Source organism: Cryptomeria japonica, chromosome 1 (assembly GCF_030272615.1).
Source record: "Cryptomeria japonica chromosome 1, Sugi_1.0, whole genome shotgun sequence".
Taxonomy (NCBI): Eukaryota; Viridiplantae; Streptophyta; class Pinopsida; order Cupressales; family Cupressaceae; genus Cryptomeria; species Cryptomeria japonica.
Genome location: NC_081405.1, coordinates 18,478,236 through 18,505,972, shown reverse-complemented (window position 1 = coordinate 18,505,972; position 27,737 = coordinate 18,478,236). Strand labels below are relative to the sequence as shown.

The 27,737-nt window shown below is 40.1% G+C and overlaps 1 protein-coding gene across 1 annotated transcript; it reads right to left on the bottom strand.

The window, feature by feature from the left end:
• Positions 1-117: 117 nt before the first annotated feature.
• On the bottom strand, positions 118-27,696 carry LOC131068217 (uncharacterized). The gene is made up of 5 exons (XM_058003410.2): positions 27,243-27,696; positions 21,917-22,083; positions 20,854-20,923; positions 740-812; positions 118-614 (listed from the first exon to the last, which is right to left on the bottom strand). Exons 1-5 carry the CDS (start codon positions 27,421-27,423, stop codon positions 494-496), a joined length of 612 nt encoding a protein of 203 aa, XP_057859393.1. The 5' UTR covers positions 27,424-27,696; the 3' UTR covers positions 118-493.
• Positions 27,697-27,737: the final 41 nt, after the last annotated feature.

The following is a 27,737-nucleotide window of genomic DNA, read 5'->3' as shown; positions in this document are numbered from 1 at the left end:
TGATCCTCAAGGCACACTATAGATTCCACATATTTGCTGCTGCTTAAAAACTACATACAACTTTAGTTTTTGTACACCAAGAAATTACGTATACAACTTTTTACCAAACCAAAAAGATAGAGCAAAAACTTGCATGCACAATTAATATTTGATTACTTACAGCTGATTGTAATAGAAGAGATCTTTCATGTCTAATAAAGGTAATCCAGTAAAAGTCAAATCACAACTGCTGTAAAACTAATTCTCTTAAAGAAAAAGATCATTAGTTTTACTGCTGCCAGCATATAGTTCTCAATGATATTAACTTTATTGTATCTCTTTAAACACAGGTAGTGATCACTGATATTAAATAAAATCCTATTAATGAACTTTTCATAAGGAATCACTCCTTTCCTTCAAAAATACTGGAATCCATATTAAATACAACCCAGTTTAAACTTGTATGGGATCATTGAACAAAAAGACTGATCTGACCAAAGAATTATCAAGCTGACTATTTGGGCCGTCGACGGTAGGGATATAATATATCATCCAGATTAGCTTTAACATAATTACCAACCCGGTACAGGTTTCGAGCCACTCCTCCAGCAACAAGGCCAGCATTGCGGTAAAATCTGCAAATTTCCTTTTTCAGCCAATTATATCTAACAAATATTTCCATTCTATGTATAGAAATAACCTTCTTTATGCCCAGAAAGTGAATAAGCTACAACTATTGGAAAAGCATTCAGCTGTGTACCTGCCGATGAATTCATCACCAATTGTGTGCGGAGGGCGATGTGTTGAAGGTGGACGAGGCAAGACAGGTGTCTCTACAAGAATCAATACAAGAAAACAAAGTGAGTTTTTTATGCAAATTATTATAAGATAAACAACTTCCTATTTAGAGTATGACAAGACAATACGTTGGTTACAAGTCATTACTCTTTCTCTTCCTCTACAAATGCCATCGGATCATTAATCGAAGTTGTTAGAGGAAAAATAAAAAATTGGTAGAGAGGATTTGAGTTTTTAAAAAAACTTACTTCAATTTAGATTTTATACTGATAGCAGACTAGAAAATTCTCAAAATAATACCGATTCTCACAGTACACATGACTACTAATCAACAATTATTCTACAACTGCCTTCATTATAGCTCAGAACTCAAAAATCTGTCTGTGCAGTTAAAGAGACGGATTATGGACACACAGAATGCATACTTGCTAAAACATGTGTTGCGTAATTCTAACTTTCCATTTTTGGAATGCCGATTCCTAAAATTCCCTGGCACTCAATAATCTAAAATAGTTTCACACATCCAAGAAATTGGCAAAAAAAGAGAGACGAACTTTGTGCTGTTTCTAAACAATCATTTTAATTAATGAAAATAAATGCCCCAGCAACACCATTATTATCTTTGCTCAAACACAGGTTTCTTAAGCTTGAGCAACATCTGGAGTAGGCAGTCTCCCTTATCTTGGCACCCTATTTTTTGTTATAGAGAAAAGAGTTATGAACTATAAACAAATACAAAGAAAATAAGTTGGTTTGATGTGTACATTAAAAAATGTACACTGATCACCAACCTCTTTAATATTTGCTAGCTATATCTAAATTGCAACAAGCTAGGCATAATAATTGAATGGGTTTCTTACAATGTTTCCTATTGGTTATTAGGTAAAAGAAGAGTGTCACTCAAAGCCAACTAATTTGTTGTCTAAACCTTATTTGATTTCAGAGTTGGGGACACTCACTCAATTTGAACTTTTAGCGCAAGAGGCTTTTGTTTAAGCATATGAGAATAATGCAGATTTTTGAAATTTGTTAGAGCATGTGCACTATGTAATCAAATATAGGAGATTGTGAGCTTCAAGAAGACTTCTATCTCCAAGTCAGAATTCACTACAAGTTGGGTTGGTTGTGTGCTACAAGATTGTAGGATTCAGCCAATGAGAGAAGACCAGACTGCTGATGAATGAGTTCCAACATGTACTAAGAAATCAAACATAGGAGATTGTGAGCTTCAAGAATACTTCAATCTCCATGTCAGAGTTCATTAGAAGTTGAGTTAGTTATGTGTGCTCAAGGATAGGAGGATTTAGCCAATGATGAAGCCCACACTACTAAGGTTTCAAGTCACTTTGGGGTGACAAAAATGTAATGGAACAACTTGCACAATGGAAAAATACAATAGTAAATATGCTCCAAATACTTGATAACAATATGCCACTTCAAGGGGGTAACCTGCTTTCATTTTGCGGGGGATACCCCCAATAGTTCTAGTAAGAACACAATACTCAATGTGATGATAATAACTTACCTTTACCTCCTATATATAACCAACTTATTCCTTGGATGTTACCAAATGCAACTTAGATACCTAAATATAACACCTAGGGCAACCTAATCGTCTAAATAAAAATATAATAATGATCATATAACTTGATTAAGAGTTAAGGTAACCATGAGCCAACAACTCAAACCTACACACACTATAGGATTAAGGGTGTCGCATGGCCCCCTCTTTAGAGAAGTATTGTCCTCAATGCTAATTAATTGTGGATGCTTTTGCATAAAATATTCATCTTCTCATGTAGCAAGGTTGACAAGAAAATACTATCATCTAATCATGTATTTTATGATTGTCCTAATCTTAAGCTTATTCATGTGTGTCTGGAAAATTAACTCAAGCTCCAAGATGGGTATTCCCTCGACATCTAGCTTAAGTAGCACTAATTGTGTCAAAATTTTGTGATGATCCAATTGCCTCTTCATTTTATTATGTGCCTTTTCCTTGTTCTCCGTCAGACTAAAGGATGCCAGATTCTAGTGTTGAATGTGTTCTACTACTCTAACCTTTGGGTGCAACCTCAAGGAAGAGGTGATGGATGGTGGGTTGTGCCCTATTACAATTTGAATGGCATGATCAGAATCTTCTTTGGGAGGCACATCCCCAACAATACTAAGTACACCTCTATAGTTTCCTATAAATTTGTTGGTGTAGTAACCTTTGACTCTATATTCTTCTTCTTCTTACTAAGGCTTGTTGTGAAGATCCATCTGCTGGGAATCTCTAGAACCTTGGATAGATACCATTCATCCAATCATCACCTTGAGATCTTCTATCTTCTCATCCATATTTGACAAGATTTCTCCATTAATCTTGTTGATCTATACCCTTAAACAATCCAATATTATGGTATCCCTCTCCTCTTTATATGGATCCTATTTTGTAAGGAGTCTTTCTAGGAGTGATGTGATTCCTTTCCTTGCCTCTTATTAAAGCACCCACAATGGTGCAACAAAATAATTCTATAATAATCTACACAAAACAAATCAAATCAATTCGAAATTTTTTCTATAACTTAGTGGAGCTTGGATCTCACTTCGTAGAAAAATCTCCAAGATTTTCACTGCTTTGTAGCCTTGGGGGTGAAATTGGTAGAAAGTTGTTGATGTGTTTTTTATGCACCTCGAACACAATAAAATACCAAGGTATTCTATGCTCTTGAACAAAGAAACCTTATATGCTAAATGATGTGATCAAATAAGGAAACTCCAAGGTTTACAATGCAAACTATGCGACTTAATTGTTGTGGATAGACTCAGTGATATGATGTGATTTTGCTGGAATCACAAGGGGACTTACGTTTATGAACTATGCTGGAACGTGGAGACTATACTAACTTACTTGGAAAACTAAAGATAATAGGGATAAAGGGTTTAGAAAGCCTATACTAATCCTAAGAACAATGACAATAGAGGATGATGCTTTGATAGACGGATTCCTTAATCAAGCTTTACTTCACCATGCAAAAACAACTACACAAAACTGATGCAATCTTCTAAGGAATTATGAAGGGTTTTTATATCATGAACATTCATTCAAATACCCAAGATTGGCACAATTCAAGTGAACATTCACAATCAAATTTGTGCTTAATAAAGTTCAGACTAACCATACGCTATAACTTACAATCAGAAAATTACAAATGGTATAAACGAGAATTCCATCAAGATATCATCACATTTCTCCATTACAACACATTGAAATCCACCACGCTTCAATGAGAATCTTGTATTAGATTCAACAAGTCTCGGCAACATTTCTTCTTTCCTCCTCCTATTCTACTCTACATCTAACTATCTGGCTAGCAACTATAAACCTTTACAAATGAGAGGTTTGAACCTTATATAGAGGTCTCATTACATTTTGAAGGCTTAGATTGACTCTCAAATCAATGGCCAAGATTACAAGATAAAACCCTAATTAGGGTTGATTACAACAAACTATTTTCTTAACCAATGAAATAATTACAAATACATGTCCTCCTTTGAATTCTAACCAATAGGAATCGAGGTTAGGTACATAATATAATATTTGATGAAGCCATGTGTCACTTTCTCCATCCCTTGAACGAGTCCGGTTCAACGAACTTGGATGCCTTGATGTGGCACAAACCTGATTGGCCTGATGATGAGTAGGATGCCACCTCAACACGCACAACATGTAGATCATCACAATGTGTTTGCGATTTAGGCATATCTCTTGATGCTCAACATTATACAACTTGCTCAACATGATGAAGGTAGTGAGACATATTCCCAAATTGCATCATCTTCTGAAACTATCTACTGCCTGGATCACATTTGCTTTTCAATCCTCTAACTTGAAAATCTTCCTTGTGATGCATTCCATCCTGGTGATTGTGTTGTTCTTGAACATATCGACTTTATGATGTAACTTGATCCTCAATCTTGCATTGCACAACTGGGATTATCTTCCTTCTAGTGGTACCTATTCTTGGATTTGCGAAAGGAAATTCAAGATTGTCTTATGTTTTTCCACATTGAACTCTTGTAATTCAGACATCTTGATGCTTGCAAGGCGAAGTCCTTCACTTTGATTTGCGAAAGTATCTCTTTGTTGCAATGTCTCGGACCTTTGGAGTTCCTCTTTGAACATGTTGAGCTTTATCCTACTGATGTTGTAGCGCAAAGACTGCAAACACCTCTTTACATGCTTTAATCTTCTTGGCATCTTCCTTCACCTTCACTTGCCTTTGCAACTATACCTGAAAAAGAACAAACACTTATGAATTATGAGTAATACAAGCAACTTGTGGTGAGGAAATTAAAAAAACTTAAACTTGCACCAAACTGTCCCTTTAGGTCTGCATCCGAATTTGCCCTAATCTTCTTTGTGCTGGTAATTATTTACTATTGTGCACTCAGATCTGAATGAATTCCGCACTCCTTGATAAAAATCAAACTTATTTTTAAATACCACGCTGTTCTTTAATTCGCACTTTCTTTGATTTGGTATACTTTTCGAATTGAAAGTGAATGCATTGTAAAAAAACGATCTTGAACTTCTCCATTTTTATATGCTTCTCTTACCCCTCTACATGCTCGAATTTGACTCAGGTCGGCCAAGGTAAGAAAAAGAACAGACAATTAGCTTTGCTTTGCCCCCTCTTTCAAAAAAAGACCGACCTAATTATTACGCAAGTAATTGGTAAAAAATTGGATGTCTATTAACAATGAGCAAACGCTCAATAAATAGGATTACAAAGGATTACAAGAGGGCAAGTTTCTAAAAAGAAACTGCCAATAAGATCGAGCAAGATCTTATTAAGATATTTACACTAAGTTTACGATATTGAGCATTAATAATAAAATAATAAAGTATTATTCTAATACCCTCCCTTAATGCTCAATCTATCAACTACACCAATAGACCCCCTGAATTTTACAAACTTATCTGGAGTGAGGGGTTTGGTGAAAATATCTGCTGACTGCTCCGAGGTAGGAACATACAGCAACTGAATGGATCCGTCTGCAACCAACTGTCGACTGTAGTGACAATGAAGTTCTATATGTTTGGTTCTTTCATGGAAGATTGGATTCTTGGCAAGTTTGAGAACTCCATGATTGTCCGAAAACAAGGGAGTCGGACCTACTTGAGATATTTGCATATCTCCAAGCATCCGGCGAAGCCAAACTGCCTCACAAGCCGCCTTAACAGCTCCTCTATACTCTGCTTCTATCGAAGAGAGAGCCACTGCCTGCTACTTCTTACTAGTCCAGGTGACTGCACTAGATCCCAAACTGAACACATATCCAGAGGTTGATTTCTTGTCATCAACTGAGCCTGCCCAATCTGAATCTGTGAACCCACTGAGTCGAGGATCATCACTCCTAGTGTAAAGAAGCCCATAATCTGAGGTGCCTTTCACATAGCACAGGACACGCTTCGTTGCTACCCAATGATCAGCCCTGGGGGCCGTCATGAAGCGTGAGATGTAGCTCACTGCAAAACTGAAGTCAGGTCTAGTGGCAGTGAGATAGATGAGACTGCCCACTAGTTGCCTGAATTGTGTTTCATCTACAAGAGGAGAATCAGACTTGGCTGACAATTTCAGACCAGTCTCCATAGGTGTGGAAGCAGGTTTGCAATCCTGCATTCGAAACCTGTCAAGCAAGCTTCTGGCATACTTAGACTAAGAAAGGAAGATGCTGCTATCAGTCTGCCAAACCTCAATACCCAAACAATAATGAAGAAGTCCTAAATCTATCATATCAAAAGTGTTGCACAAATCCTATTGATTTCTGAAATCAAATGTGCTGAATTCCCAGTAATGATCAAGTCATCCACATAGACAACAAGAAAGAGAATATCATTACCAGAGTATTTGATATACAGATTACTGTCTGAAGGACTACACTGAAAGCCATGAGCAACCAAGTACTGATCAATTTTTATGTACCATGCTCGAGGAGCCTGTTTAAGTCCATAGAGTGCTTTCCTAAGTCTACACACTTGCGGTTCTGAACCGGCAACCTTGAAACCAGGAGGCTACGTCATGTAGACTTCTTCCTGCAGTTCACCATTGAGGAAGGCACTCTTCACGTCCATTTGATGGACTTTCCAACCATACTGAGCTGCAATGGCAAGAAGAAGATGAATAGTACTCATCTTAGCAGTAGGAGCAAAAGTCTCCTCATAGTCAATGCCTTCTCGCTGTGTGAATCCTCGAGCAACTAATTTGGCCTTATATTTATCTAAGGTACCATTTGCATGATACTTGACCTTATATACCCATTTACAGCTAATGGGTTTCTTCCCTGGAGGAAGATCTGAAAGAACCCAGGTGTGATTCTTCTGAAGAGTTTGGAACTCAGCATCCATTGCCTGTTCCCACTCTGGAATCCCTTTGGCCTCTGCATATGTTTGAGGCTCATAGATACTGTGGATGTTAGCCATAAGAGCAAAATTAACTGTGTTTTGTTGTTTGCCCTTATTTCTAGAAGCTCTACCCTCAATGAGCTCATCAGGACAAAGATCACTAATGGTCTTAGCCCACCATTTAGGCCGAAGAGTAGATGTGCCAACATCAGGAGCAGGAGGAATAACTGGAAGAGGAAGCGGATCAGGATCAGGAGGAGGAGGAAGATAAGCATCTACTGGAGGATCTGGAGGAAACTCAAGTAGTGCATCATCAAATACAGAATCTGCATCATCCCTCCCATCAGGTGAACCAAATGGAAGACAGATACCTAAGTCAGAAGCCTTCAAAGGTTGATCCTCAGAATGCTGCTGAGACGAGGAAAGCTGTAATGGTCCTCGTTCTTCATCAAAGACAACATCACGACTGAAGATAAGATGATCAGAGTCTACATCAATCAGTCGGTAAGCCTTATGGTTGTCACTGTACCCTGTAAACATGAGCTTCTGACTCTTGGAATCCAATTTAGTGCGCTTGACATCAGGAATCCACACATAAGCTAAAGAGCCAAAAACTTTCAAATGGCTGATCCTAGATTTGCGACCAGACCATGCTTCCTCAAGAGTCTTATTTTTAACAACATGAGTGGGTGACCTATTAAGAAGATAGACTGTTGTGAACACTGCTTCTGCCCAATATTTCTTAGGAATGTTTCTATGTTCCATCATAGACCTAGCCATTTCGGTAATGGTGCGGTTACGACGTTCTACAACACCGTTTTGCCGAGGGGTGTATGGTGTGGTTAACTGACATTTGATGCCATGTGTATCATAGAAAGTAGAGAAAGCAGAAGAACAAAACTCCCCCCCATTATCAGACCTAAGAGTAATAATAGAAGAACTCGACTCTTTTTCTACTAAGGCCTTAAATTTCTGAAATACAGTAAACACATCTGATTTGTGCTTAAGGAAATACACCCACATTTTACGACTGAAATCATCAACAAAAAGCAAGAAATACCTACACCCAGTAACAGAAGTAGTATTCATAGGGCCACATACATGTTTTATGTTCAATCAATTTAGCAAAATGCGTGTTCTTATTCCTTCTAAAACAACCATTAAGACAAATGAAACAGCTGAATTTTTTTGCCAATGTTTCAGCTCATTTTGATTTGCTAAATTTCATTGTTTCAGATAGAGACCCCATTTTGTGCGAGAAGATGGACATGAAATTGAAAAAGAAACCTACTTAATTCCACCCTCAAACAAATGTAAAAACCAAAGTGGTGAATAGGAGATTCATTTCTTACGAAAGTACATTCAAAACATCCTAATAATTAGGCGTATAACTTGGTGTATAACTAGTGTTCTTACGCTAGGCTCTTGCATTCATCTACTAATAAACTCCTTTTGAAACATGTTTTGATTAATACCATAAGTCCCTTTCATGTTGTGATGTAACAAACACACAGGGTACAACATAGAGGGGATTTGACAGCCCACAATGCTGAAAAGTTCATTGAGAAAATTCAGCGCATACACCTCCAAATGCAAGGGAGGCTAAAGAAGTCTTGAGCTATGTGCAAAACAAGATATGACCAGCACAAATTCTGAGTTGGGGAAAAACTAAGGAGAAGCAAAAGAACTAAAGTCATTATTATATAGAACCAATTTAAAATCACTGGACAAGTTGGTAAGAATGTTTTCAAAATAAATTTGTCTCCCTATGTAAATTTATATATTCATGATTAATGTTGAAAACTTATGTCTCTTTGAACATTTCCAGGTCAGATGAAGCTGAATAACCTTTGGTGCCCTCTACTTAAGACCTTGTTCCTAATTCCTATGCTCTGTGACATTTCCAAGACATCGATTGTAGGGGACAACAGAAAGTGTTTTAGGGAAAGCAGTTTGGGAGGCTATATATATATATATATTGTTTTCCCCTACGGATGTGAGTTTGTGTTTAGTGCATTGCAAAAAACCAGAATATGACAATATACACAGATGTAGACAAATAGATGAACACAATACTGCATTCTTATTGATAACATGTGCCAATACATCAGATAACATCAAGGCTGTACTATCCTCCCTTAAACTGGAAACAAGGACAACTATATAGGTGTCGGCACGGTTACCTGGTGCCAACTGCCGGCAACCGCCGACCTTTAACACAAAAACTAACACATACGTAATTACCCGACAACATCATCCCCCCAAAAAAGAAGGATCGTCTCCGGACGACATACAACCAAAATGGGAATGATGCAACATATACAACAAAAGAAACTCAAGACGGAGGGGGTACAGAGGGCGTCCCTAATGAAGAAGGGCCCATTGATGTGGCTACCATCTGCTCCCGCAGCTGGTACACCTGCTGTGTACGGTGGCGAAGATCCCTCTCGGCGACCAATTGTCGCTCCCTCGACCGCTTCACCATATGGACAGTTGCCAAGGGCAGAAGTGAGTCGGGTCTCCAACAATGCTCGCTCACCCGTGGCAGCTGCCAACTCCTTCTCCAGGCTACTGGCCCTAGCTCGCTGCTAAGCAAGCTCCAACTCAAGAGGTGGAACACAGGTGGCCAGCTCCGCTCGAGCTGCCAGTGCGGCCACCCACGCCGTCTCCGCATTGTGCTGAGTCTGCCTAAGCTGATAATAACCATCCCGAATAGACTGCTCCACTCTCCTAAGTAGGAACTGCATCCCACTCTCTCCAGCCACCCCCGAGTACTGCCACTCCTCCAACATCACAGGGAGCTCAACCTCAAGCCAACCCCTATCCTCAAAACATCACCCAAACGCCTCAACCCAGCCCCCTGTGGCAAATGCCAGGAGACCCTCTAAGGCTGGCGGGCCGAGAGTCCGCTCTTGCACTGAAGTTGCCCACCGCCGAGCACATGCCTCAACCTCGGCTAAAAACTGGCCCATCCCACTGGGCTAGCTCTCCGCAAGGTCCCCAATCTGCAGATCTAGCTGAGGGGCATCCTCTCCCAACCCCTTTGTCTCATGCAGTGTCCTGGTGTTCTCCTGCTGGGGAGAAGAACTATCCCCCTCCAAGTCCACAACAGCCTTCGGAGGTGGTCATGGGGATGCGGGCGGTGGTCCCACTAGCGTCAGGGGGGGAGCTGCATAGCGACCCAACCATGTATCCATAGAGGCGTCATCCTCTGCCATGTTCGCACCTCCCTCCAAGGTCTATACTGTCGGTTCCACGAAGGAGGGCGTACTCCCTACAACCCTTTGTGCTGGCATCTGTGCGGGAACCTGTGCTAGTGGAGGATGCAACTGTCCAAAACCCGGCACAAGGACTGCTGAGATGGTACCAACTATCACCCACGTACGCGAGAGTGTCGTCACCTGGCCATCCACACTCAAAAATGTCGGTGTAAAGAGGATGTGGCTTGTATTGGCTTCCTCTGGGGGCTTGACCTACCAGATAGAGGCCCCCAAGTTCCTCAAGGTATATGTCCAAAAGTCACAGTGTCGTCAACACTCTCCCCCATACGAGGGCTCTCCTGCACCTCTCTCCGACCTGTAAGGCGAAACGCATCGTCTCCACCATTGTTCCTGGACGAACCATCATCAAATTCCCCACTGCTACTACCAACCTCTTCTACGGTCTCTGCCTCACTCTCAGAAACAATCACCTAGACTGGTCTCCTTCGCTTCTTACTAGACTATGCATCTCCACCACCTGTGGAGGTGTCGAGGTGGGTCCAATAAAAAATTGGGGGCTGCAAGGGGTCAATGCTACTACTTGGCTTCCATACCCACCGTTCCAGAGCCACCTGTGTGTGTACTGCATCTAAGAAAAGACCGATGGCATGGAAGGGCATGTAGAACGCTGCTTCAGAGTCAAAAATTCATTGATTTTATCTGAAAGCACCGTCGCCCAGTTATACACCATGTCGTTCCGCAATCCATCCATCAACGCGATCATAAGTACCGCCGTGTCGGATGCCATGTTGGCTCTCGTGAGGCGGCTCTTCATTACATCGAGCAAACACTGCCACCCTCCTGGTACGATGAAAGATTTCTTCAAACCCCTACCCTTCGATGCAGTTATCCTCCCCCATTCGGCTGCTGACAAATTATTGCGGCATATCCGTTGTAGGAGTTGCGTCTTCCTCTCGACTGACATTTTCATGGAATTCCTGTCCACCTCCTTGCTCTCGTCTGGAATACCAAACGCCTGAGCGAAAGAGTCTGGTGCGAAGGAAACAACAATATCTGTGTCTTGGTATTTGAATGTCGATACTTGCAGCTTTGCATTATAGGTTTTAATTAACATGCGGCGGTATGGCTCGAAGTCGCGTATGGCGAAAACAGGAATCTATATAGCCCAATGCACGTGTGCCCTACCCAATGATGTCTTCAGCGCAGTGTCATCTGGGGTTTGTGCTTCCACCCACCATGTCTGACACACACTTCCGCTCAAACCTTCGAATGTAACTGTTTCTGCTGTAATTTTTGTTGGCATTGCTTTCTTTCCTTCATCTAGTTGCACCACCTTTTTTCGCTTTGCCAGCATTGCTCGAATCCGCCATTCTGCTCCTTCCAGATAGTTGTCACAATGAGTTCTCGGATTTTTGTAACTCCTTCCTCCAATCTAACTTCTTCAATTTCCTGCTACCTAACTCCATCGATGAATTTGTACCCTGCTTGCACACTTATATCCTTCTCAGAATTCACACCCTATCTCAACTTCTCTAGCACACTCTAATCTCAATGCCTTCCTTGGCCGTACGGATTTCACCTTCTGCACGTACGGATTTCATTTCATGATGTTCGGAATTTGATTTAATACTGTACGGAATTCATATTCCATAATGTGCAGATTTCTTTTCTCCATCGTATGGACGGAACGCTCATGTCTATGTGTGTCGTATTGATTTTGTAAGGATTTTCCCCCAACATACCGTATGGATCAATAGTACGGATTTATCTTGTGAGCCCAACCTTTTTTTCCAATATAATGGCTTTTCCGTACGGTTGTACGGCTTTTTCCGTACGGTCGTACGGATTTTCTTTTCTTTTTTTTAACTGTTGTACAGCCGTGAAAAAAAAATTATCCTTTTTTTTATTTTTTTAACTTTTTTTAGAGTACGGTTGTACGTCCTTTTCCATACGATCGTACGGATTTTTTTTATTTTTTATTTTTAACTTGCTCATCCGGTGGGGTCCTTCGAACGCCTCTCGTGATACAATTTTAGTTTCGACCCATTTACGGCGTCCAGCACCTCCTTCCCATCGAGCGTCCACAATTTAATTGCTCCGTTTGCACTGACCTCGCGCACCTTGAAGGGACCGAGCCATCGTACTTTAAATTTACCAGGTTTGATATTGTTCCGCCCATTGAATTTCAACACTAATTACCCCGGAGTAAATCTCATTCGCCTAAGATGCTTGTCGTGCCAAACCTTCCATCTTTGTTGGGCTGCCTCTGTGGCCCATTGTGCCATCATTCACCATTCATCCAACTTGTTCAAGGCATACAACCTCTCCCTTAGGCTTTCCATGTCACCCAGCCGATTCTCGATGGCAATCCGAAGATTCGGCACCATGAACTCCACCGGCACCACGGCTTCTTGTCCGTACATCAACTGAAAAGGGGTCTGGCCGATGGTCACTTTATACGTTGTTCGGAAGGCCCAGAGTACCGATGGTAGTCGTTTCTCCCAATCATCTTTTTCGACCCCACACAACTTATAAATGAGAGACTATTATTTTATTGGTTGTCTCGGCTTGCCCATTCACTCGAGGGTAATAGGGGGCTTGACAGGGAGTGGAAAATTTTAAACTCTATGGTTAGCAGTCGAATGATGTGGTTTACGAAGTGGCCCCCCCGATCGCTCGTCAAATGGATAGGAATTCCATATCGAGTGATGATCTGTTCATAGATAAACTTTGTCGTGCTGATTGTTGAGTTGTCTCGAAGAGCTTGTGCCTCGACCCACTTTGTTAAGTACTCTGTCGCCGCCACGATGTTCCTGCATCGGCGCGCTCTACTTGGCTTCAGGGGTCCGATAAAATCTAGCCCCCATCGTTCGAATAGCTCCTATGCATGCGATGGGTTGAGCGGCATGAAATCCCTCTTAAGAGGCCTTTCGACCCTGGCACGTATCACAACTAATCACCCATTCCCAGGCATCGTTATAGAGTGTCGGCCACCAAAGTCCTACCAACAACACTTTCTTGGAAATTGTATCTGGCCCCATATGTCCACCTGTCGGCCCTTCGTGTGCTTCCCTCAAGATGCCCTCTACCTCTTCTTCTACAACACAACGCCATAGGACTTGTGTCAGGTCCCATTTTATACAAGAGGCCATTGATTAATTGAAACGTCCTATTGCGGAGCACCAACTTCCTTCTTTCTCCTAGCGGCATCTCCTTTGGAAACTGTGACGTTGAAAGGTACTGCCCCACACTGGTGTACCAAGCAAGCAAGACAGCAATTCAAAATAGATGAGCATTCGAAAAGTCTTCGTTGACTCCCTCGGCCGGCTCGCCAGACCTGATCCTTGACAATTGATAAGTAATCACATGGCTTTTCCTAAGTCGGACAATGATATTGAATGTAAACTCTTGTAGGAGTAACCACCGACTTATCCGTCCTTGGATGATCGGCTTGTTGACCAAGTACATCAACACCTGGTGGTCCACATAAAATGTAAATGGCGTTGCCAAAAGATAGTGCCAGAATTTCTGGACCGAATACACCATCCCTAGGGCTTCTCTTTTCGTGTTGTAGTTCTTTTAGGCCTTTGACAACAATCGACTCGCAAAGTAAACCGGGTGGTCCAGTCTGTGGTCCCCAACTTATGTCAGTGTGGCTCCAATTGCAAAGTTGGACGCGTCTACGTCGACATGGAACTCCTTGTCCCAGTTCGGGTACGTAAGAATTGGCGCACCCACTAGTCGTGTCTTCAATTCTTGATATGCTTCTTCCTGCGTCGTTCCCCACGCATACGGTTCTCTCCGTGTCAGTTTGTCCAATGGGTACGACACTTGAGCGAAGTTCTTGATGAATCTCCTATAGTACCCAATGTGTCCGAGAAAGGACTTCACTCCAGTGACGTCCGCTGGTGCCTCCATTTTCACGATCACCCGAACCTTGTCCGGGTCGGTTTTCAATCCAACCTTGCATGCAATGTGTCCCAGTAACTTCCCTTGGGGGACCATGAATCTGCACTTTTTGGGATTTAGTGCCAGTCGCGCCCTCCTGCATCTTTCCATGCATTCCCCAAGAGCCGCTAAATGTGCATCCTATGTGCTGTAAATTGACCAGTCGTCTAAGAAAGCCTTGAAGTTGCCCACCGACATTTTGTCAAATATGTGGAGGATTATTCTTTGAAAGGTTGTTGGCACATTGCATAGGCTGAAGGGCATTCTGTTATATGCATAGATGCCATCTTCCACCACAAAGGTTGTCTTCAACTTATCCTCCTTTACGATGGATATCTGGTTATAACTAGAAAATCCGTCCATAAACGAGTATATTTCGTGCTCAGCCACTTCCTCCAAAATGGTGTCGATGAATGGTATAGGGAAGGGGTCCTTGATAGTGACTGCATTGAGGCACCTGAAGTCGACACAGATTCTGATCTGATTGGCCTCTTTCTTCAGGGATATCACAATCGGGGATACCCATTCGCTGGTTTGCACCTTAAAAATGATCCCCGCTTCGAGCATACGCTCAATCTCGTCATTTACCCTTGCCACATAATTCTTGATCATCCTGTACGGCCTTTTTCGTATAGGTACGGCTCCCGGTACCAAAGGAATCCGGTGTACACATAGTTCTAGTGGTATGCCCTTCAAGTCTTTATAGCTCCATGCAAACATGTCCTTATATTCCATGAAAAATTTTAATGCGGCAACTTTTAATACAGGGTTCCAATCATCACCTACCAGAATATTCTTAGGCGCAGCTTCTTCACCAAGGTTCGTGGCTTTTACGGAAGGCTCCTCGTACCGAATGGGTTTCGCCATGTCAAACTCGTGTGTCGGTGCTTCATTTACAGATGTGTCCCCTTCCATGTACTCTCTGTACGCTGGCGGGAACCTGTTCTCCTCTAGCTCCTCTATCTGGACCATGTTACACTGGAACAACTCATAATCCTCCATCTGCCAATGGAAGAGTCCATTCAATGAGCATATGTCGTCCTCTGAGCAACCGTCCAGTTCAAACACTCCTTCATTATTTGGTTCCATGTTGTCTCTACCTTCGTAGGAATCCCACTCCCATCTGTTTGAGTCTTCTGAATCAGAGTTTGATGCGAGCTCCTCGGTGACGGCCCGGTTCATGAGGTCAATGACGTACTTCTGTCCATCTTTCTCCATGGAGAGGGTGTTCTTCTTCCAATTGTGATTCACCTTTGCTTTGACCAGCCACCCTCTCCCTAAGAAGGCGTCGTAGCCCTTCTTCTTAAGTGGGATCACTACAAAATCCAAGACAAATGGTTGTGTTCTGATCGTCACTTGCTGTGCCATAAGCGTTCCCAGGGGTTTTATCCCATGTTGGTCTACGCTAAGCAAGTTAAAAGTTGGTGGCCATAATGTCGGTTTGCCAAGCTTCTTCCAGGTTTCTTCAAGAAGGACATTTACCCCAGACCTGCCATCTACAATGGCGTCTGTTAGGATGGTCCCAAGTATGCCCATTTCAACGACTGTTGGATGCCAACCGTTGTTCAATGTCAGGATCAAGGGGTCTGTTGCCGACCCACCAGAGGCATCCGTACCCTGGGTTATCCGACTTTGCGTGGTTATTTGTACTGAACGCAAGAGTGTCATACGTAGTTGAGGCATTGTTTCCAGAAGGTCCTTCACTTTTACGGGTATTTCTATCTGCAACATTTGCTTCAGAATATTTTCCTCTGCCTTCAAGCGGGAGGTACTTGCCGCCTCGTAGGTGTCCCTTTGTAGGTGTCCCTCTGTTGTCGCCTCCAATGTTCGTTGTTCCTTCATACGTGGGTCAGGGTAGGTGGCTTTCTTCGTCTTCGACCTTGTGAGAGCCAATATCGGCTCCTCCGTTCTCGTTCCCTCGATGTTTAGTAGGTTGACCCTGGATTTTGGGCAGTTTCCGTCATCATGATCTCCTGGTCCACACCACTTACACAACTTTTGCAAGGTTTCTTCCGTTGTGTAGTCTCTGGCGAAGTGCCCCCATTGGTTGCAGGCCCTACACTAGATCATTGGTCGCCCTTTTGCGTCGTACTGGATCCGGCTCCAATTGTTATTGTTATTATTGTTATTGCTTTTTCCTCCCCACCGGTTATTCCATTACCCGCCAGATGATGCATTGTTATTGGTGGGCTGGGACGTGCCCGCTACTGCGGACGCTGACGGTTGCTCTTGTGTAAAGAGGATCTTTGATTCCTCGTCTTCATATTATAAGGGCATTCCTTCGTCAAATGTCCCATTATTTGGCAAATGTCACAGCAAGCCTTCTTCGAGCAAGAACCTTTCGTGTGCCCGTTAGCTCTGCATTTAGTACACCATAAATTGCCTTCCTCGGTTTTTCTCGTGCTCCCCTTCATTGTTTTAAACTCTTTCATCATTCGCTCCATGTCTTTCTGGAGCGCCTGGACCTTCTTGCTGGATTCCCCGCCGTTGTTGCTTTCTTCCGAGGAGTCATCTTAGTCGGACGAGGATTTGTCCTTCTTTTTAGATGTTTTATGTTCACTCTCTAGGTCCATCGCCTTGTTGTATGCATCGTTGTATGATGTGGGCGGTACAATCTTCATTTTTTTTCTGAAGAGAAGGCCTCAATCCTTCCACAAACCATCTCTTCTTCAACCCGTCTACTGGCTGGCTATCCATCTTCCCCAACAACTCTTTCAGCCTCTAGCCATACGCACGGACCGTCTCCTTTTTGCCTTGTTTTGTACTGTAGATTTCGGCCACAAATTCATTATCGTCTCGTAGGAGCCAAAACTCTACTTGAAATTCTTTTTGTAAGTTAGCCCATGTAGTCACCTTTTGTTTATCTATGTCGGAGTACCAATCAATGGCTACTCCCCTCAGTGTGGCTGGAAATTGCAGCACCCACTCAGCCTGGTCCACCAGCCCATTGGCAGACAACATCAGATAACATCGAGCCTATACTATCCTCCCTCAAACTAGAAACAAGGATGACTATATAGGTGTCGGCATGATTACCCGGTGCCAACTGTCGGCAACCGTCAGTTAACCGTCAACCTTTAACACATACGTGATTACCCGACAACATATATGACCTTGCTTCTAATTCCAATGTTTTGTAGCATTTCCAAGACAAAGATCGCAATTTGGGAGGCAATATTTTGGGGACAAAGAGCAACAATATAACGTATAGATAGATAGAGAGAAAGAAAGTGATTTACAAGTTTAGTTGTACAGGACATAAAGATTCAAGATTGGATGTTCACATAATGCATCAAACTCAAAATTCCATATTTCATGTTCAATTATTAGAATTTCATTGTGTTTATTACAATGAAAGGTCCCAAAAAATAAAAGAATATCCAACAAACAGTGGTGAGTAATTCTTCCTTCCTTTTCACAGTTGCAAGTGTAAAATCCAAATTGATTATGGTAGTTGAGTTGCAAATGGGAGTGTCTATTCGTTAGAAAGAGGGTTTAGGGTATGATAAGGGGCATGGCCCTTTTTTTCTTTTTCCTTATTTTGATTTTTTTGGTAAAGCATTCTAGATGTCCCCTATGATCAGGGCCCTCCAAAGTGCCTGTTTTGAGGAGACATGATCAAAAAACCATGGAGACAAGGGACCGACAAGGGATGTCTCCTATTATCCCCTTGTCCTCGAAATGGCTTTAGGGATGGAGACATAGGGTTTTGCGGGCAAGACATGTCCCTGTGTAACAAGTGAACCGAAACACAAGAAAAATCAACAAAGGTGTGATTTTGCTAGTGAAACAACGGGTGAAAAGGAGTGACTTGACAGGTTGGTCTGAAAGGTCAATTAAGGTACTATCCTACAGATAAGATGAGGGAAATGTTTCCTAATCTGTTGAGTAACTAGGTGTTGGGGGTACAAAAACCTCCTAATTGGACAACTAACAACCCCATTAAGTCAATTTCTCGAAGAATTCTCAATGAATAAGAATAAGACGACTCATTTCCTATTAAGGTAGATGATCAAACATCAAGTTATAGGAGATACAGAAGTGTAAGACATGAACAGAAGCCACCTGAGTGATCGAGGAGAATTCTACTAATTTCAAAAAAAAAGTATCGCTGGAAGGTTCAACTAGGGTCCAACCTGTTTGTTCATAATAAAGTGCACATAATGTGTTCAAACATGTCAAACATAAAAACTAAAAGGCAGGTGCAAAACTTAGAAGGGGAGTTGGCATTTCTTAGTTTGTCTCGTGGCCTTCCTAAGGCATTTGAACTTCACCTCTCAGATATCTTGTAATTCAAGAAACTTTAATACCATTTGGAAGGATGTAGAAGGTGTTCATTTTAGTTGTATGGACTGCAATTCTGCACTTTTGTAGAAATTAACTAGTGTTATAATTGTTAACAGTAATTGGAAAAGCTAGAGAGTAATGGCACTGTTGTTTGGATGTTTAGGCATCAAATTCATAGTGGAAGGTATCGAAGAAGGGTTCTAGAAGACAGTAAAACTAATAACCAGCAAAGGAGCTAATGTTTGAACAAGGTAAAGCCTTAGTCTTCTAGATTATTCCCTCACATTTGGTTTTTCCAAGTCAATTCTTGTGTTTTCTGTCCAAATTCATGCTATGTGTGCCCTCTTAATGCTGTCATAATCTTTCCTTAATGCTGTTTGCACTTAACAATGTCAATTCTCGGACTATTTCATGCAACGTTACTTCAAGAACAAGAAGTCAACCAGTCAAGCAAGCATTTGATTGGCACATTTGAGATTCATGTTTGACAAGACTAGGAGAGGAATATCCACAACTTTTATGGAGCAGTGCTCTTTTGGTGAGTAGTCAGACCTATAGGTATGGACAGCAGAGAACCTTTTAAAGCAGACAATTCCTGCACTGTTTGGCCAGATGACGAACAAGGGGAAGAGCTTTGGGAGTGTGTCAGTAAATTTTCTTTGAAAATCCTCTGGGGATGACACGTTAACAAAAGTCCCCTCCACTTTATTTAAAGGCATGACAAAGCACAACATCTTTGAGAAGCCTGCAGACTGTTGGACAAAGAGTGTAATTATAGTGAGCATTCTTTGCAACTTAGGCTACACCTGATCCTACTTGAATCTGTGCAAGCCTTAGGATCTTGTATGGAAGGCTACGGCTGCAAATAAAGTGTTAGGCACTACAATTACTTCATAGAAAATAATAACACATACATAATACTTATATTGAAGTCTGTGTGTGGATGCTTGTGTGTGTATGTGTGTAATTATGTCAAAGTAGCAAGCTATGATGGCAACCATGTTTATGCCCCACGATGCATGTTCTCAGTGTTAAACGACACTACCTGCAAATACCCAATGAGGTTTAACAGAATAGATACCCTCTCTCCTACTTTGTCTTTTATAGCTTTCATGTTTTCTGGCATTTATCTATCAACTGGAGCATTGCTAATTTTTTAAGAAAGAAAGCAAAATGACAGTGGGACAATACCAACCCTGACCTACTAATGTGTGAAGAGTGGCCATTTTCAACTGTTCTAACTGAACAGTGATCACTTCAATGTTTCAGATGACAAATAACAACCTCAAAATTGATGCACATAGGCCTGATGCAATAGATGGAGAAGCCAATTTTCTAAAAATTGTACAGTAGATGGATCCCACTTGCAAAAGCACACCAAAATATGAACTATAGTTAGAGTAGCAAATTAATTTAAAAGTCTGTGATTCTTAATAATTTATCTTTCCTTTCCTGATTTGCACGTGAGATTACGTTGCTCCTAAATTTTGTTAACCATAAGTGCACACTTGTAATGGTGTTCTTTTCATTCGTTTCTAACTGTTGACTCTCCATGATCTTGTTCAATCAAACAGAAACAAATGGTACAATGTGACTACCGACCTCTGCATACATTCAATGTAATCTATGTTGTACAAAACACAACCATCTTCACATGAAACAGGAAGAAAACTTCAGTTTGTCAAGGATGCTCCCAGATCAGTTTCAATGATCTTCCATTTTTCTACATGACATAACAAACATACAGTTTTATATTTTATTGTATATTTATTTGTCTACAAAAATTTTGGTCTACCAAGAATGCCTCTGCTTCAGTTTCAATGATCTTGTATTTTGCTGTAATAGTTACACAACATAACATATTATAGATTTATGGTAAGTTTATTCATCAACATAAAACACTCACTTGACAACAAATTGAAATAATGTCTTCTCAAACAGTACACAAAATTCAATGCATGCATTGCAACATAAAACACAATCAATAATTCCAAGTCCATTGTCATCCAATCATTAATTCCAAGTCCATTGTCATCCAATCACCCCCAGTATTTGGTATTGATTTGCCCATCACCCATCTATGATTGACAAACATTTAGACATGAATGTTTAAATATAAAGGAAGCTAAACAATTTATATTGGTGATTCTAAATGACATTTGCACATGTTAGTGAACATAATCAAACAATCTGCATGGTAAAAAGGAGATATAAAGTCCAACCAACCTTCCTTCCTATGAGCATGTTCATGTTCACGAACCGGTGTTCCTGCTGATGCTCTCCTGTCAACCAATAGCTGCAAGTAAAATCAAGCAAATTAGAACCCAAAAAATAGAGTTAAAATGCAATTTAAATTTCATAATACAAGATTTAAGAAGCACAAAATTCTACTATCAATAGCACCAGCTATTATGATCCTTTCATAGTTACTACTAGACTCGAACTGGGATGGGGCCAGGGGCAACACTTTTGAAAAAAAGTATGGATGTGCTGGGAAATGCCAGGATATGAAAAATAATTTAGTGGGATAAAATTATAAAAGATTAAGTACAAGGGAAGGTATGTTGTGGAGAGGGATCAAATTCTAGGGGATAGAAGAGGCATCACTAGGATGATGCATTGAAATTTTCTGAGAATAGGGAAAATCCAGAGCGCATTAGGTGTGTGTGTGTGTGTATATATACATATACATATATGTATAATATACATACATACATCTGTGTGTGTGTGTCTGTGGGTGCACAACAAGTAAACAACTATCAAATGACAAAGAATGTATAAAAAATTAAATTTTAAACCAAACAGATCAAGGCACTTTGATCTTTCCTTTATTTACTACTGTTTTCTGTTTTTTTACTGGGAGATGATTGTTCAAGTCTAGATTATTCTCAAGAATCACAAGGAGATGTGAAAAGAATTATTCTCATATAAGAAGACATTTCCAGTACCAGGGACACGCCTCAAGATGTATCTCCTAGTTTCACTAGATTCTTCAAAATATATTCATGATAAACCATGCTCAAAGATAGGATTAATACCACATATTTTGATAAGAGACAAAGTCAACAAGACCCATCTAATCCATGAGGCATAAAAGAATATGAAAAATAAAAGCAAGTAATGTGACTTAAAGAATAACAATGCCTTCTGGAATAATACAACATAACCATAATAATATGCTGATCCAACTTTCACCATGTCTACTAAAAAATGAATCATACAGTACACATCAAGCTAAAGCATAATAATATAAATAAATGAAGCTAATTTTGATATGTAATCATTTTACCTCGATGCCTACACAATATGGCAACTCTGCCTGTCCGTGTTGATCAGCTGGTGTATCTTTCTTGTTTGCATAAGCTGAATAGCCAACACAAGCATACTTAAAATCTTCCAAGCTCCGTCCCTCATTTGAAGCCTCTATATCAGACCCTACTTCGACATAGTTTGGTGCTGTTCATTCAACATTTAAAATAGTAAGCATATTTGTCCAATGTTTTAGCTCTTCTAACCTATTAACTTCAATATATAAATTACATAGATTGAATGTGTAATGGATGAAGACCTAATTGGAGAGGCATAAAAAGAACTCGGGAAAGAAATTCCAAACATGCAAGCAGCAAGGGAACAGAGAAAATGTTTGGTAAATCAGAAAAAATAGTACACAGAGAAAAATAAATCAGAAATGGTAAAAAGACCAAAAGAGAACTTATAAGGCTTGTCACCCTTAAAGCACATATCATGCAATAGCTACTTGAAAAGGCTTTGGATCTTCCACAACGTTACCAGAGACATCAGAGCTTAGAAGTTTTTAACCAAAGATTAATTGAAACTTCCGTCATCATAATTAAAGATCCTGTTGCAAATCTGTCTTTAGGCACTACATCAAGCATTTGTCTATTCATTCATTTAAAATTAAAAAGCATTAAGACAAACTAGAATCCATGAGGCATTTTGTGTAAGCTCTAAACTACATGCATGCATAAAAAAACAAGAAATTCATAATCAAACTAAACAGACAAATTTTGCTTTCTCTTTATTCAATTTCCAGACTACATAACATGCGCCTATCATTTTAGAGAAATTATCCTGTCAATCACCACATATACAGTGTGAGTTAGCCTAATATGAAGGCACGTGTACACCATAGTGGAGGTCAAATGTTTGAATCCTTATGGTGGTGGAGTTTTACACTTTAGTGAACAAAAATACAAAGGTAAATAGAAATACAAATTGAGTTGTCGATGTTGGCATTTTTGATGTTTATGTTGTGATTGTCATTGATGGACACACACTAGTATTGAGATCCCCTTTATATGTATGAGCTCATGCTCAACCGGTATTTGTTCCAACCGGTATGTTGTACTCTAGTCTTTAGACTAGTAGTGATTTTGCAGAATGTGTTTTCCCAGTCTGAAGCGGCATGTCGACCCCAAGCGGTTCGCAGATCACAAGCGGTACAAGGAAGCAAAGCAGCACAACACATTCTTACCAGTCTTCATTTTTGTCAAACCGGCAATCGGCATTTTGTATGAACCAGTAACACTCTATGATGAGTTACCAACCGGTATTTTGTGATGAGTTACCAATCCACCGATTGTTTGACGGTGCCGACACATTGACGGTGATTCTTGTGTCGTGTTACTGAGTATGTCTAGATTCACTGAACCTAGGAAATTGTAATGTAATCCTATTGGACCAACATGAAATCAGATTCCTTTAAAAGGACATCATGTCTAGGGTTTTAGTAGTTGTTGAAAGAGCTGTGAATAGGGTTTATGTTGAGCTAGGGTTTAAGGTGAAAGAGTAGAGCGATCTTATGAGAGGAGATCGAGTTGTAACTCAGAGTAAGATAGAGAAGACTGAAGTAATGCCGGAATGCATTAGCTGTGAGCATACTGGATCTAACCAAGCAGTTTGTGCTAGTAGATAGATCAAACACTTGTTGATTACTCACATCTTTGACAAGTTTGTAGCCCTTAACCGAGTAGGCCTCAAAGCCTTTGTAAAATCCTCTAACAAGGTGGTTCACACGTGAATCTAAAATCCTCTAACAAGGTAGTCTTTAATCGGACTTATCTCCTAACAGAGATTGAGATTCTTAACAGGATCTGTTCTGGTGAAGAACATTGTAAGACCTTAACCGGTCTGACCTTAACCGGTCTGGTTTCTATTCTGCAGACAGTGACTTGTGAGTTCCATCTCACCGTGGTTTTTCCCAGTTGGGTTTCCACGTCAAATATCTTGTGTTATGGTTGTATTGCTTTTGTGGGTGAATGGTTTATTCGCATTTTGGTTTGTATGTGTGATAACCAGTTTGATTGTCAGACTGCTTTACCGGTTTATCTCTAGACTGTGTAAGTGTTTTAGTGCAAAGATTTTTGGCATACTAATTCACCCCCCCTCTTAGTATTCATCAGTCGAATGTTGGCATAATGAGGCTTAATACATTGACTTCGTGTCTCACTTGGCAGTGATGTAACCAAACTCACTTCATAAGTCATTCCTAATTAATGCCTGTATTTTAGAATATATACCCAGATTGCTTTGCCTCAATACAATTTGATTGTCAGCTAATATTATTCCACCAACTTTTCAAACTATATGTGGACCTACAATAAATATGAAGCTTTGCATTATTATTCTGTCATGCTAACTTTGTTTTAAGGCGTGTCCTTAGACTGAAGCTATGGCAACGGTAACAGATTTCCATTTCCTTGCAATTGTTTTGCTTATAATCTCCTAATACTACTTCTTTTGCAACAAGCACATTCTGAAAGTAGACGAATTTTGATATTATGTTATTATTTTCTTGTTGGATCTTTAGCATAGAAGAATCACCATTGCAGAATGCCATCATAAAGCCTCACGGTAATGATATTTATCTGATTACAGGAAAATAAGATAACAATGGATATTAAAAATAGAATTTCCATGTAAAGGACAAGATCAGCAAGAATCCAATTGTATTGTTCACTCTGTTATAAACATTTATTTTCTTTCACCAGCCCAGCAAATATCTAGCCAGACCATTCTCTTTCCTAGAAAAGAATAATTAACCAAATCAGTAATACAGTGCTTTACCTAGTCTGAAAGCTAAGAGAGATGTTATAAAAGCAGCAAAAAGTGACATCAAAATTCAACCCGTGGATATCATTTCTTTAATTTGTACTTAATCCCTTGTTTCATTATCACATAGGGCCCTCTATTTTGTATTTCATTGATTGAGGCTCTTAAAGCTTATAACCACTTTACGAAATGTTGAGTTTTGAAAATTGATTATATAGTGCGAGGTAGGAATCTAACAATATTTTTGCAATGTAAGAGGTTAGGGAGCTCAACCAACTGGTTGAGAGGTAAGCTACAGTATTTGCAAACCATTCAATTGCATTTTTGCAAAGCAAAAACCATGGGTCCATAATTAATTAACCAATGTGGGATGTTAGGGTGCTTGACCAATAGGTCAAGATATGAGTGATATTTTTTTGCAAACCACAATAGAATTTTTGTGGAGTAAAAATTGAGATTGAAAATGCAGGATGGAAATAGAATGCCATCTTGGAAAGCTTCAGAACCTTGGGAGATTCTTTAGAAATGACTCCCGCAAATGGGCCTCTGTTTTTCAGCATTCAGATTATCACATGCACACTGCACCACGATCTCCAATTTTGCTCCCAAACTATGAAAAGAATTGTTCTCCTTCCCTTGCTGGATGCACCTGAAAGACCTTAAAGGATGACTTAAAGCAGCAAGCATGTTCCCACTTTCCTTCCTCGTTCATGGAAAATTTGAGATAATTTGATTGCTAAATATTAATTTTTTGGGCATAAGAAAGACAGAAAGCATCCTACATCATTTTTTTTAGCATACACGATCAGTCATTCTTGAGTTCAGGACTATGTTGAGTATATATGTTCAGGATCCAATGGTCAATTTTGATTGCCTTCCAATATATGGTGCCATGGGTGCACAACGCACCTCTGTTTCAGTTCAGGAATCACCCAGTTTACTGAGCAAATAATATGAGAGAACTTTCAAGATTCTAATGCACCTCTATTTCATATCATCTGTTGATGATCTCTCTTTACATCTCATCCTCAAGGATTTGGTCTCTCCCTTCTCCCCAATCCAATTGAGAAAGAGGCAAGCTGAATGAAGTATGTGTGTGCAGTGGAAAAAGCCCAAATTTGCAAATTTATCGCTCGTAAGTCGTAATTCTTTTACTGCTTGTGATTCTTCAAGCCCTGAAAATTTGTCAGACTAGCTAGTTGTGACCATTAATGTTAACCTGTGTTTCATTGAAATTTCACATATCAGTGCCAAATGTATGGGTACTTATATAAACTCCTAACTGTTTTTTTCTAAAGCACTGTTCAAAAAGCAATCAATAACCTTTTTAAGGAACCATTTCAAAACATCTAATATTCTGAAATTTTCATTGCAATATAATTTCGCAAGCAGAGCTACAAGTTAAACTTTTACAACATTCGAAATAAGAATTAAGAACCAAATTAAATGTAATTTATTGTATATCCGTAAAGCGGGAAAAGTGACGAACATAGACATACTTATCTGAATAGCCTCGTTGTTCAAATGCAATCAAAAACATTTTCTTCAGAATATTCCAAATCCCTCTAATTAGGCAGAAATTTTCACAGACAGATAAATTTCTAATGAGAACTATAAAAAACAAATTCAACAGTTTTTGCGATAAGCATGGCTTTCTGAAAATTCTCGACACTCAGAAAGTAGTCTAAACACATCGAATAGGAGGAGTTAAAGCAGTAAAGTACCAGGAGTCTCATAAGAGAGTCCTGGGTTCAGACCCCAGTAAACACCATAAAGTTTTAATACATAGAATATAACATCCAAATCCCTGGTCCAAATCGCAAGGGTAAATGATAGAGAGTTAAAATTAAATTATATCACATCCAAATTGGGGTAAAGATTTAATATTGGAATAGATATCACATCAAACTTGCTGGTTCAAGTCCCTTGGATACATGATGTAGCGTTAAAATTGGATAAAATTCCACATCCAACTTGGATAAAATACGACGTCTGGATGCCGCCTATACAATACCACGATGCCAGGTGCAAGTCCAGGTTTACTTTTACAGAATCGACATCCCTTGGGCAAGGTATCTAAGCCAAAGGTTATAACAAAAAGGAAACTTACCAAAATGTTAGAAAGTGATAGGAACCTAAACAACCTACAAAGTCTAACCCAGAAGTTAAGAGCAAATTTAATCTGCCCAAAAACTTCAATCCAACCAAAGTGATTGAAAAATTAAATTAAAATTTAGAACCTTCATATTTTTATAGATCTCCGTGGGAGACCACTTCCCAAAGAAAATCACAGAGAAATCCTCAAGAACGTCTTAAAGGCCCCCAAAGGTGATACAAAAAACATTTACACGGATTTTTAACACAAGCATTCCCTATTTCTATAACATCTGAAAGATGCAAATTCATTGCAATTTCCCGTAACCATAGACATTTAAAGTCGACCGAAATTCATGAGAATTAAAGTTGGATCCGAAAAATAAGATAAGGGATAAAACCTAAACAAATTTTGGGGACATTTGTAGGATAAACATGAATTGGTGTACCTTGTTGTAAAGCCCTGCTGAATCCAACGCAGAGAGGGTTGCGGTGTTTGGTCTTCAACTGCGAGGAATAATACAAGCAACCCTTGCAAGACTTGGCCTTATTGGTGTTCTTGTTCGATCCCCCTTCGCTTGTACTGCTGTTATCTTCATTGGTCATTTCGAATCCTTGTTCTTCGCCCATGGGATTTCGAACCCTCCACCTCCCTGAGCATATATTACCACTACTATAATCTGAAATAAATGTATGTGTCTTCAGTTATCCATGGCAAAATTTGAGGATTTCTATGAATAAATGGAAATGAAAATCGTTGGCAAACTGCTCTGTTTTTATTGGAAGAGACAATGATAATTGTTTCAGGAAGACGCTTATCAGATGGTATGTACATACAATTGGGTGTAATTACTGTGGCACTGCTTATTTCTCATTTTACCGCTTGATGGTGGACTGGCGATAATGAAGATCACATGAAAGAATAGTACAAATGTTTTTTAAAT